Raw genomic sequence first — 12,758 nt, 5'->3', positions numbered from 1 at the left:
AGCTTTATTTTTTGTTGTTTCAATCACAAAACAATGAGTACAAACAGTTCTTCGAATATGAATTATTAAGCTTTTCCAAGCTATATGCGGGCCCTGGAGATGCCAATTGTTTCCTGGCAGAAATACTGTTGCTCTGGACCAACCTCCCTCTGCCCCTAAGGAGAAAGAACCTAGCACACCAGGCTGTTGTGGCCCTTTCTGTTAATGCAGTTGGCATCTGTGCTCACCCACACAATTAGGTTTTCCACCTCTCTTGAGGTGCAGGAGAGAATAACTGATCCCTTGGAGAATGCAATATGTATTAAAGTTCCACCAGGTGCCTGTGTAATCCTCACAACCACCCTGCAAAGTCACATCATCACCCCCAGTTTGTTGATGAAGCCCAGCTCAGAGACCAACAGTCACTTAGTGAAGATCACACAGCTGCCAAGTCTTGGGCTGGGAGGTGAACTCAGGTCTGACTCGAGTCTAAAGCTCTTTTCAAGGATGAGGAAGGCAAGACTTTCACAATGTCCTAAGAAGGCAAAAGCAATGGCTTCCCCGGGGTGCCCCTCATCCTCCCTGCATGGAGAGGCTCAAGGCAAACCCTGCGTGCCATGGAACCTAGGCATAGAACCTGTTGGCAGTCTAGTGTGTGTCCTTGGAGACAAGGTATTCCCTGCCATGCTGATGGTGAGAATAGTAACAACAATAACTTCCAGAGTGTTAATAACAAGTCAGGCAAGATGCCAGGTCCCTTGGGGCACCTTATCTCAAGTCCTTATACGAATATTTGCCCGCAGCAGAATAAGTCCCCATTTCACAGAGGAGGATCAGCTAGGTGCCAGGGCCATGTGGTCTCTAAGCCTGGCTCCAGTGGACAGGGCAGGAGAGAGTTGACAGTCACCAATTACATACACAGAGGAGATCCTCCCAGCCTGCTTCCCCTACTCAAGAAAAATAGGGCAAACAAATAAGGCCACACCAGCCCAGTGCCCAGGGAGTCGAGGGTGAGCCAGGAGTCACTGTGAATAATGCCTCCGTTCAGCAGCAGGGGACTGCAGCCTCAGGAAGGCCTGTGCTTACCCACTTGCACACAGCCAAGGTACTGGGTTAAATGGTGAGATGCCCTCCAAAGGGCCAGAGGGTCCCCAGACTTGGGCTGCCAGGGTGAGCCCTTTGGGTCTCAGTCCCCAGAGACAGCACCATGAAAGCCTTTTTGTAAGGCAAAGTCCTGGCTCCTCCTCTCAGGCAGATAGTCTCCAGGACAGGCCCTCTGCAGTCCGGAGTGAGTCTTCTGGGGTGAGATGGGGGGCTCACTGGCTGGGGTACACACTGGAGAAGGAGTGCTGCTGGAGAGTGGCACCCTGCAGGAGGGCCTATGGGAGGCCTTCCAGGCTGGGAGAAGCAGCAGCCAGAGAAGGCTGAGCCTGACTACTCTCCCCCTGGGCCACACCCGAACTTGGGAGCTGGATGGCGAGGGTGGGGGGAGAGGTGAGCCTCCCAGGAAGGTCTTTCCCAGGGTAAACACTTCCAAAGAAAGGAATGTGTAGGGCAGAGCGGTTGGGCAAAGGGAGCTGCAGCCAGCTGGGGGAAATTTTTTTAAAACTCATGCCAGGACTCACCCCAGGGCTTTTTGTGAAACTCAATCAAAGCCTCGATGCTCCCCTTCTGCCAAGGAGGGCACATCCTACCTGGATAGGCGAGCCCAAAGAGCCCCCGTCGGGCCCGACGGAGCCCTAGAAGTCTGTGCAGCCGAGAGGCTCCACCGCCCGGGCAGGCCTTGCGGGCGGAAGGGCGCCGCGGCCTTGCCGCCGAGGTAGGAGCGCAGCCCGGGCTGGAGCTCCGCGTCTCGCCGCGCACAAAGGCGCCGGCTCGCGCCCCAGCGGGTCTTGGGTCGTCAGACCTGGGAGCTGTCTTACAAGCGATTAGACTCCATTTTGTGACAGATTTTTGGACTCTCCCACCGACCCTCCCCCTTTCCGGAGCCTCCTCCAGGAATTCGCCACCTCTTCAGGATAAAAACCCTTTCCAGACGAGCGACAGACGGCAAGAAAAGAGAGTTACATAAGTCTATTTGGCCAAGCCGCCAAGAAAAAAACAGGGCGGGGGGGGGGCGGGGAACGTGCCTTATTTTTCATTTGTTCTCTGGTGGAGGATGGGGAGAGGTGTTCCTCTCCGTTTCTTAACCGGTTTTCTGTCCGAAAAGGCTTTTTTTTTTTTTTTTTAAATGAGCCCCCAAAAATCACACACGGGGAAAAAGGAGACTTTTGGAGTTAAGAATGAAAATGCCCAAACTCTGCGGCTGACCTCTGCTGTGCTCCGCTCACCAAGGATGTACAAGAGGATTTTATCAAATTCGGCTCAATGTGCCCCAGTGTCAATTAATCACCCCCGTGGTGCGTAAAAGAACTTGGCACTTCTGGGTATCCCGGATCTAGGAGAACACATCGAAAGGAGGAAGAAACATATAACAAAAAACGGCAACTTCTTTTTAAGGATGGAGCCCTGCAACTCAATCAGGCGTGAGGACACATTTTTCAAAAGTTGTATTTGGTGCGGGGGTTGTTAATTTCCCGATGCCGCTGACGCAAAGACTCGACAAAATCAAGAAGGCACGTTTCTGTACCCGCTCGCCTGGATTCTCGTCTGAAAAGCATTTACGCACAGATGAAATAAATATGCATCTGCGAATCTCAAAGAAGAAAAGAAATGTGAATAAAAAAATTTATTGTGCAAAGAATATCCCTTTCCAGGGAGCCGCTGCCTGCCTGGAGCGGTGCTCCACCTCCCTGCAAAACGACTCCCTGGGTATTTGTCCCCAGGACTGTCTTGATAACAACCACCCCACACCTAACCCCTAGCACATCCTGCTGGCCTAACGAAGATACCTAATTGGGATTACTGGGAAAAACGGGATGAGGGAGGAGAAGTGAACTGCATAACTAGAATAATACACTCCCCACCCCGTGCTTCAGCCCCACAGGACCCAGACTGAGTGAGGTCTGGGGACCTGAGATTCGCCCTGTGCCAAAAATAATTCCCAACACTCGGGACTGCACTGAAGAATCCGGCTCTTAGGTGACTTTTTCCTTTTCTTTAAAAAACAAATATACTTTGGACAAAGCAGTCACAAATGTTTAACGTTTGTTTTGTAGGATGAGGGGGTGAGCCGCTCCTCTCTAAGGCAACATCCAGCTGAAATTTCATGACTTTACCATTCTGTGCCTGAAGAACTGGGGGCATCCTTTCTTCTTGTAAAAGAGAAGCTCCATAAATGATCATGGGGGGTAGGGGAGGCAGAATATGTACAAGTGATTGGTGAATCTTTTCAATATATTAAAAGTAGTTTTGTTTTGTTTTTCAAACCATGCAAATGATTCGGAGGTCCCTTTCTAGTTTCCCCGGCCCCCTTCCCCCACGTGTGTCGCCAAGGCTGGTGGCTGACCTGGGTGGTAAGTGGCACTGCCAGAGCTCGGAGGTCAGGCCAGCAGAGACCAGGGGTGCAGGGCTGGTGGGGAGAGGGCTGGAAGCTGTTGCTCTCTACAGAGTCCAGCCCAGAGCCCACAACCACATCTATCCCAATCTGATTTTCCCATTCTATTTGTGCTGCTATATGCTTGGGCTGTGGCTGAACTGACTGGCGGCATCTCCCTCTCCCAGAACTAGAATCAAATTAGTCCAGAGCACAGCACAAAGCCAACCGACAGCTGCATCTCTAAATCTGGGGTGCTTCCTACTGAGAAGAAGGCCTCACCTGCACTCTGGGACCAGCAAAACAGCTGACCCTCTGAATGGACTCCAATCCCTACCCAAAGATCCCTCAGCCGGAAGAAAGAGCTAAGTGCAAAAAGCAGCTCCAGCTCAGCCGCTAGAGCACCGGGCACAGCCAGAGCCTTTTGGGGTAAAACCTGATGCCCTCTCTAGGGCTCTGGCCTGCACTATTTCCAGGCCTCAGTTAAACAGTTCGGCTGTGCTGCTTTCCATTAGACCCTGGATTTGGGGACAGTCCCTGGGCACTGCAGGGAGGGTGCACTCACCATGAGGCACCGGCAGCCCAGCTTTTCTTTCCCTGGATGCTCGGGCATACATAGTCCTCTCTGAGCACTAAACAACCGAAGTGGTATACCCACTCTGCAGCCTCATCCAGGACGGTTTTCTGGCACCACTAAAAAGTTTTCACAGGCACCCACTTGTCTCTGCAATGTGGCTTTGGGGATCCCCACACCCCTCTTTCAGTTGTGGCTCCTCACTGCCTCCCTCCCAATTGCACTGCCAGGCACAAAATCCAGCAGGTCAAAAGAAAAAGCCTGCATGTACTGTTATCTGTCCCCAGCCCCGGCTATACAAATCCAGTCTCGGCTAAAAACTAAAGTTAGCAAGAAGGGCTCAAGCCACGTCTCTGGTCTCAGCGCCGAGGTTTGGGTTATACCAGGGCAAAGCGGGCTGTTCCCCTCCTCAGTACACACTGCTAGAAAGGAGACCTTCTGGGGAGGGCTAACTCTGTCAGCTCCTCACTCCCACTGGGAGCCCCAGGTTGTAGCTTGTCCCCCTTTGACGTCCTCTTCCTGGAATGCTTCTCCAACCCAGAAAAACTGCAAGTGCAAAATTCCCGCATGGAACGGTTTGGGGAATATGGACATTCTTTTCTCTCCATCAGGGACTAACAGTGCAGCAGGGAGCCTGGCAGACAGGGGGCCTCCCTTGCTGCTCAGGCCGTTCAGTGGCCAGCACCTCACCTCCTGGCTCCCGGCTCCCGGCTCCAGGAATCCCAAATCCCCACTCACCAGGGCCTTGAAGCAGTCCGCCAGGCCTGGCCCCCTAAAGCACCGTTTTCCTTTGGAAATCAATTTTGTTTTCCCAATTCTGACCTCCGTAGGGCCAGACCCTATCCCAAGACCCAGGCACCAAATTCCTCAGCCGGCCCAGGGCCTCGGCCTGCACCCCAATTCAGCGGCCCAGAGCAGGATTCCGGGATAACGGATGGCAACTGGGGGCCGTCCGGAGGTTCCCGGGACCCCATCAGTGCCGGCTGGCTGGGCTGCTCTGCCCCAGCCCCAAGACGCGCAGCTCCCGGAGCCCTCAGAGCTGCCTGGCCCAGCGGCGCACTGAGCCGGCAGCAGAGCTGGCGAGGGCCGGGCCCGGCAGGGGGCTGGCTGGGCTCGAGTGCCGGGTGGTGGCGGGGAAGAAGGACGAGAAGCGCTTACTGTTGGTAGTCTTGTTTGCAGTACAGTTTCCGATCCCGGAAGTAGCAGCTGGTGGTGAGGGCTTGCTGACACGCCGCGCACTGCAAACACTCCTCGTGCCAGGACGACTCGTTGACTCGCATCAGGAAGCGGTCGGAGATGGGCCGCTGGCAGCCCTCGCAGACGGCGGGATGCGGGCAGTCGGAGCCTACAGCGCACGGGGCGAAAGTACGGCGGTCAGCACCGCCCGGCCCAGCTCTGGCGTCCCGGTCGCACGGGGCCCACAGCCCCCGGCCCCGAAGGCTCGGGACGCCCGGGATCACCGCCCGCCGCCTGCACTCCCTGGACCGCTGCGCCAGGGGCCGGGCAGCCCCAGCTAGTCGGTCCCAGTCCGAAGGCTCCAGAGTGGAGAGGCCGCGGGCCTCGAGCCTCGGCTCGGCGCTGCGCTCTCCCCGTCTCCGGAGAATCCGCGCTCGGTGTTAAGACAAATGAGAACGAGCATGGCGCAGGGTGGCCGGCTGGGACCAAGACAGGCGAGGTGAGGCTGGGGCGCTCGCTGGCTGACACGCCCCACGGCAGCGCTCCTGGTCTTCTGTCCCCGATATCCCCAAGATCTGTGGTTTGAGTGACCCGGGAGACGTTTTTCTCTTAGAAGCTCCCCCACCCCAGGTGAGCTGGCGCCTCTCTCAAGCTCGCCAAGGTGACTGCTAGGTCTTCCATCACCCCTGCCACCCGCCACCTACGCAGCCAGAGTGGCAGCTCTAGAACCTAGGCCTGAAAGGATGGTGGGTGGCGACTGGAGCTGTCCTGTCCCCTCAGGACGCCCGCCGGAGGCGTGCTTGCGGCCCTCTGGTGATCACTCCAGGAGTCCTGTCTCTCTCTGCCCCCATCCCCATGGCAAACCCATTTCCTTTATCCGTTGGCCCGGACGCCCGTGTCCACAGCCGGACGACGCCCCTGTCCCAAGCCTGACACCACTCGAACGTTCCGATCCCGCACTCACCCAGCAGCACCCCCAGAGTGGCGGGTCCAGGGCGCAGGGCGTGCTCCTCCATCTTGATGCCGTCCAACATCTTGGCGCAGTCCGTCTGCCCGCGAGGGAAGCACCTCTCCAGCGACTCGGGACCTGTTGCTATATCCATGGGACGCGGGGCGCGCTGCGGACTACGCCGGCCCGGCTGCTCGCCTGCCGGCCGGTCCGCCCGCTCTCCGCCGCCGCGGCCCTGGAGCCGGGGAGGCGCGGCCCCCGCGGGGCAGGGGCTGCGGCGGCCCCCGGCGAGCGTGGAGCTGCGGCGCGCTGGCCCCGGGCCCCGGCGTCGTGCGGGCGGGCCGGGGCGGCTGCAGCCCGCGCCGCGCTCTCCCGGGCACTCGCAGCCACGCGCGCCGGCTCCCCTGTCACCTGCTTGTCAGTCCCGGAGCCCGGCGGCGGCGGCGGCGGCGGCGGCAGACGGAGCCGCAGGGAGGAGGCGGCGGCAACTGCGGCGGCGGGCGGGGGAGGGGGTGGGGGGTGCAGGGGCGGCCCCGCGGGCCGTGGGGGCGGTGCGCGGCGCAGCGGGGTCCCGGGCGGGGCGCAGCGGGCCGCGGGGCTCCGGGCGCGCTCCCCGCGCTACTCCAGTGCCATGGTGCGCCCGCAGAGCCGCCGGGTTTAGAGCTGGGGCTGGCGGCGGAGGGATACGGGCCGCCTCACCTTCCGAAACTTCCTGACATTTGAACCCCGCGGCCCGTATCCCTGCGCCGGGATGCGCCGCCGGCTCCACGTCAAATAGTGCCGTCCCGCCGCCCCCCCTCGTGTCCCGGCGCCCCGCGCCGCGCCTGGCCCCGAGAGCGGGCCCCAGCGCCCCGGTCCGGCCGGCCGCCACGCGGGCCCCTTGCAGAAGTTCGGGTCGCCTTCGAAACAAATCTCTCTGCTCCACCCCCTTGAAAAACTGATTTGGGAGTTGGGGAGCGAAGGCTTTCTCTTTTCTCCCCTGTCTTCTTTATTATTAATATTTTGTAAAGCTCCAGCGCTACGAGGAGTGGCCCCGAGCGAGGCCAGGCTGCGCGGACGGCGGGGAGCGCGGCGGCTCCTCCAGGGGATGGCGCCGGCCCGGAGTGGCTACCCGGGGACCCCCGACTGTCGGCCGAGGTAGGTCGCCGGAGCTGAGTCGGCGTCCTCCGGGCGGCGGCGCCTGTTCGGGGTGGCTTGGTCTGCGGAGAGGGCCGGCTCCCGGGATCGAGGGACGGGGGCGGGCAGAAGGCAAGGACGGCTGGCCCTGGACTCGCCCAAGGGGGACCCAGGCCCAGGAACGGGGAGTGGGCCCGGAGTGTGGGTGAGGGGTCCGGGAAAACTCCAGGCCTGGCAGAGATTGGGCGGAGGTCTGAGCCCAAGGGAGGCTGGGCCCCCCGGGATCGAGAATGGGGGACACTGGGCCGACAAGGAAGGTCAGGCCCGGGTTCAGGCAACCGAGAGTTTCGAGGACAACTAAGGCTGGAAAAGGGCCCCCCCGGGCGGGGGCGGGAGCGATAGGCAAGAGCCGGGCCTCCTCGGGTTTGCAGCGAGGGGCTCTGGGAGGGAGTGGTGGCTCCAGAGAAATCGGCTTGGCTACCAAGATTGGCGTCCTTTGGCGTCCCGGGTACCCGGCCCGGGGTCGCTGGGCCGCGCGGATCAAGGGCCGTGCCCTGGCCAACCTGGGCAAAGTGGGCCTCGGCACCGGGAAGCGAAAGGCCGGCGAGACGGAGCTGCTGATTCCCGCGCTAGGCGGGCCTGGCACCCGCGTCCGGTGCGAGAGGCCACTGCGTCGGGCCGGCTGTCTGCGGCCCCTGGGTCCCCACCGACGCGCGGCTCACCGGGGAGCAAGGGGGCGGGTGAGGCTCGGGGCAGCAGCGGGCTGACCCTCGCGATCCGCTGCGGGGCGGCCCCGGCTCCTCCCGGAGCGAAGCAGCGGCGCGGAGCCAGGCGGGGGCGGAGGGCATGGGGGGCGGGTCCCCTGACCTCGCTGGAGGCGAGAGGGCAGATCGGATTTGGAACCTACGGGAGGCTTGGTCAGAAGTGGCCCCCTGCGCCGCGGGGCCCCTCGGAGGGGCCGGGCTTTGTGGAGGATTGGAGGCTCCCGCCCCACTCCAATACCTGCGTATGTGTCGGTGGGTATCTGCGTGTGTCTGTGCGTGTCGGGCCCCCGCCTCTGCGGCTCCTCCGTGGGCACCTTGGCTCTGCACACACGGTATGTGTGTTCCTGCAAGCTTCCAGACTCCCAGGGGGTGAATCTGTGGATCTGTGTCTGAGTCCCCTGCACCCATGTGTGTGTGAATGTGTGGGTCCTTCGTGCCTCTGTGTCTGGCGTGTGTGTCTGCATCACTGTGCGGGTGCCTAAGTCTTTGTGCGTGTCTCAACCTCCGTATTGTGTCTGCGATCCTTTTCATTATGGGTGTCTGTGTCACCTTCGTGTGGCCGCGTATCTCCGGGGTTCTGAATGCTTCTGTGTGCTCGCGGGTCTCCCAGCGTCTGTTTGTGTGTGTGTGTTGGTGGTGGGGGAGGCTTTGTACCTCCCTGTATTTCTAAAGGCGCCTTTGTGTGTTTAGGTCGGGGAGAGTGGACGAGTAAATGTGGAGTTTTTCTCCCACATCTTGGTCCCTTCTTTGCTTAACCTGGAAACCCCAGGCCTTGACCCGCGAAGTTGGGCCTGGGCCTGGGCCTGGGCCGTCTTCTCTCGGCATCTGAGGCGGGGGCGCGGCTGCTGCAGGGAGAAGCCAGGCGGGCAAAGGTTTCTGCGCGCAGAGCCAGAGCCCGGAGGTGCGGAGCCCGGCTCGGGCCCTGCGGGCGGACCAGGCACATTCTGCCCTCTGCTGGCCACGGTGCGTCCCTGCAACCGGGGCTGCGCGACTGCCTGCAGGCCAGAGTCCTTGTTCCAGGCTCAAACCCTCGCCCTCTCCTTCAGGGTGCACAGGGGAATCCTCTCCCATCACAGGCCCTAAACTCCCAGCTTCTGGCGCAGGGATCCATCCCCTCCCCCTGTTTTCCACTCCCCACCTTCCCTGTGCCTGACCCCTTCTACTTCACAACTCTCCTTTACCGCCCCTTGGCTGAATAAGGGCCCCTTTACCCCGGCCTCCGAGGCTTCTCTGACTCTTGGGTTGGCGTCCAGGGCCGATCGGGGGCTGATGGCTGTGCCCAGAGGCGCGTTTCTCAGGCCACTCAAAGGCTGGGTCTCCGGGCAGAAGGATTTTTGGACAGTAACTGCTCCGTGCCGCGGCTGGTCTGACTTGGGGACTGTGGATTCTCAGCGCTTCTCCCGCGATCCTGCCAGAATCATATCTCACGCCACCAAGGCATGATATGGAGCGGGCTGCCGCGATGCGGGCCACGTCCGGGGAAGGGGCGCTGGCTTGGTGGACGCCAGAGCCTGGCTGCCTTCTCTGGTTTGGGGTGGGGCTGCTGAGTCCAAGTGAGAGGGTCCCACTTGGGCCCCTCTCAGTGTCTTCCCCCGCTGTCCATTCATTCCCCCGTGTACACAGATACACACACACACACACACACACACACACACACACCCCTACAGGCCCTGTTCCTTGCCCTTTGTCCTCATTCCTCTGTTCCCGTGCTCCCAGTTGAGTTGGCTGGTCTCGCGGGTCCTTCGCACGTAGATGCGCAGAGGCCCCAGGTCTCTCCAGGACAATCAGGGCTCCCGTCCCGCTCCACTGCTTCCCTTGCTGGAGAAGCGGCCGACTGGACGGCACAGCAGGGGCCAAGGCCCAGAGCCAGCTCCTGCCCGCAGGCGGTGAGTGGCGCCTTGCTCCACCGGGGCCCTGCGGGTGCGATCCCGGACCGATCCCGGACCAGCGGATTTCCCCGGGCGCCTGCGGCCCACGTCGCGGGAGCCGCTCAGTCCTCGCCAGCGGATCCGAGATGCTCTGCCGCTCAGATTTCAGCGGCAGAAACGACCTCGGATTCTTTCCACCTGGGGAAAGACTGAGTCGGCGGCTCGGAATCGCTGGAAGAAGCGAGAATGGAAAGGGAGGCTCCGGGGTTGGGGTCTCGGCTCCTTCCAGTCTGCGGACGCCCCAGCTCCACTAAGCCCTGCCCTAGTCCCCCTTGCTTCTCTTCTTATGGCCGTGCACCCTCTCCTCTGCGCCACCCGCCTCCCGCGACCAGGGTCCTCTGAGCTGCCCTCCCCCACCCCACGCAGCCCTGTCCATGCCGCACTGGGCTGTCTGGACCATTTCGTGCTTCTGACCAGAGCCGGAGCTGCACTGCCCCCTCCCTGTTTGCCACCCCTGCTGGAGGCGCGGATCTGGGGCAGCGCAGGGGCAGTCCAGGCCGGGTGCGAAGGAGCTAGAAGCCGAGGACCAGGACCTGCGAGTGTCTCTATTTACTCTGCCGGGAGAGCCAGGGCTGCGGAGAGCCTGGGCCGTCCCACGTCGCCCCGCCGTCATTGGCCCTGCCGAGTCTCAGATCCACAAGAGGCGGCCAGACTGGGTGGACCAGAGCTGTCCCAAGACGTGGGGCTGGGTTGGGGGCTGATATTCCTGGGAGGTGGCCCCGGGTCTACGGTCCCGGGAGAACCACACAGACTCAGGAAGTAGAACAGGAACACCCAGAGATTGAGTACTGGAAACTTGCCAGCCAGCAGTGACCATGTTCCGTTTCTTGGACTCCAGTTGACTGGACCCCAGGACACATGGGCCAAAGGGTTGGGCCCCTTCTCACCTAGAGATGGCCGTGTGTAATCATCACAGAGTAACCCTTGCCGCAGCACGGTGCAAGTGTCTGTGGTCTTGCTGTGCGGGTGGGAGACCTCACAGCGACCTTGAACCCAGATGGAGGCCCACGCCGAGGAGTGATGGGATGGGTCCCAGCTGGGATCCTTTGAATCAGGGCTGGGAACTGGTTGCCTCTCCCATTGGGGTTTTTGAGCCTGATGGGAGAGGGGTGGTGGGGACACCGGGTTTGAAGGAGAATTTGCTGGTGAGGCAGAGCATGGAGTCTGAGGCTGGGTACAAGCGTGTGTGTCTGTGTGTAGTAGGGAGACAACCAGCCCCAGTGAACCCCCTCAGTCCTTCCTGCAGCTTCCCCCCCCCCAGCGGATGGGGGCTCTGGCCACAGACCCATGACTTTCCAGCACAAGGTCTGGGTCATTAGTCATGGGATTCCTCCGCAGTGGGTCAGGAGACAGGCTCCCTCAGAGCCCAGGCTGCTGTCAGCCCTGGGGACTGGAGCCCGCAGAGACTGCGCCCTGGCCGTGTGGTGTGGTGCTGAGGTCCCGCAGTGGCTCGGAGTGGTCAAGAGCAGGTCTTAGGGAGCCACCCAGATCTGGTTCAGGATCCGGCTGTGGGACCTCAGGGAGGTTCTGCCCTACTCTCTGCACCTCAACTTCCTCATCTGTCCCACAGGGTTGTGGAGAGGTTGAAATGTAAGTGCTTACCACAGCACCCAGCACCCACCAGGGCTCTGTACGTCTTTGGTAAATAATCGGATGAAAGGGGGGCCTTGCTATCAAGACTTGGGGAAATCACTGCTGCCTCCTCCTCCCCCTCCTCCTCCTCCACCCAGGGCTTGAGGGCACACAGACCCCCTGGGCTTACCTGTGTATCTTCCTCCAAGGCAGGTGAAGCTTCACTCCAGGCAGCTGTGGGCTGGTCACGGGAGCCCTCCAGGCAGTGCCCAGAGGCCCGGCACAGCTGGCACAGCCTTTGCCACTGGCCCTGCTCTGGAGCCTGGGCCTGCAAGTAGCTGCTCAGAGATAGACCCTTGTGGGGCCACAGAATTAGGGGCTTCAGCCTCTTACACCAAAACCAACCACGTGGCATTCTCAAGGTGTCACATATTTATTTTAAAATGTATTTTCTTCAAGAATCTTTGGCTTTCTTGCCAAATGGATGGGCTGGATTGTTTCTGCAGCCTGTCTGGAACTGGGGGCTTCTCCAGCTGAGGACCAGAGTAAAAGCAGAGAAGGCCCAGGATCATATTCGAAACCATAAAAGCCACATTAAGACACTAAGAATAACTTGCAGAAAGACATTTTCCATGAATTGGACACAGTCACAAAAGCCAGAAAGTTCCTCAGTCTCCACCTCATGGGTCCATGGCCAGGGAAGAGACCTCAGTGTGAGGCTGGGGCCAGTACCGATTCTATTTGATCTTTATCTTAAATCCACTTCAAAATGCTGTGGCTCGGTGGATTGAAGGTTCACCCCTTCCTGTAATTATTTGGTGTCTAGTAAAGTTTTTATGAGTGTCTGTGCAAATAAATGCATTTTAGGTGCATTTGTTTTGGTTAGTACCACTTTATATAGGAGGTGTATGTACCTCCCATTGGCCCTTAGAAAATAAAATAAAAATAAAACCAAGACTTCTGGACCAGACACAGGTGTGGAGCTGGGGCAATCCACAATCGCACTGCCTACCATGACCCCTGTGACATCAGGGGCTCCTGGGCCCCAAAACAATACCGGTTAAGTTTGTAGCCTTTGAGTTTACCTCGTGGGGGTGATCAGGGCTGGCAGATGGGTTTGGTGAAATCCAGATTCTAGGAAGCCTTTTCTGGAAACAGAACTGGGTCTGCCTCTTCTGCTTTTTTTTTTTTTTTTTTTTTTTTTGAGACATAGTCTCGCCTCACT

At 59.8% G+C, this 12,758-nt stretch overlaps 1 protein-coding gene and 1 long non-coding RNA gene across 2 annotated transcripts in view; one reads left to right on the top strand and one right to left on the bottom strand.

Annotated features, from left to right (window-relative positions):
- The window catches only part of LMX1B (LIM homeobox transcription factor 1 beta), an 85,706-nt gene extending 79,350 nt beyond the window's left edge, over window positions 1-6,356 (bottom strand). Inside the window, exons 1-2 of the mRNA XM_003940619.4 lie at window positions 6,169-6,356; window positions 5,187-5,373 (exon numbers count right to left, since the gene is read on the bottom strand). Coding sequence (XP_003940668.4) covers window positions 5,187-5,373; window positions 6,169-6,307 — 326 coding nt within the window. The 5' untranslated portion in view covers window positions 6,308-6,356. The remainder of the gene's footprint in view (window positions 1-5,186; window positions 5,374-6,168) is intronic.
- A 586-nt stretch (window positions 6,357-6,942) lies between these two features.
- LOC141582897 (uncharacterized) lies at window positions 6,943-12,386 on the top strand. The gene is made up of 3 exons (XR_012515803.1): window positions 6,943-7,290; window positions 11,532-11,602; window positions 11,993-12,386. It is a non-coding gene; the product is annotated as an uncharacterized LOC141582897 (long non-coding RNA).
- Window positions 12,387-12,758: the final 372 nt, after the last annotated feature.

The sequence above is a fragment of the Saimiri boliviensis genome, chromosome 2 (assembly GCF_048565385.1).
Source record: "Saimiri boliviensis isolate mSaiBol1 chromosome 2, mSaiBol1.pri, whole genome shotgun sequence".
NCBI lineage: Eukaryota > Metazoa > Chordata > Mammalia > Primates > Cebidae > Saimiri > Saimiri boliviensis.
This window is presented reverse-complemented; position numbering and strand designations above follow the sequence as displayed.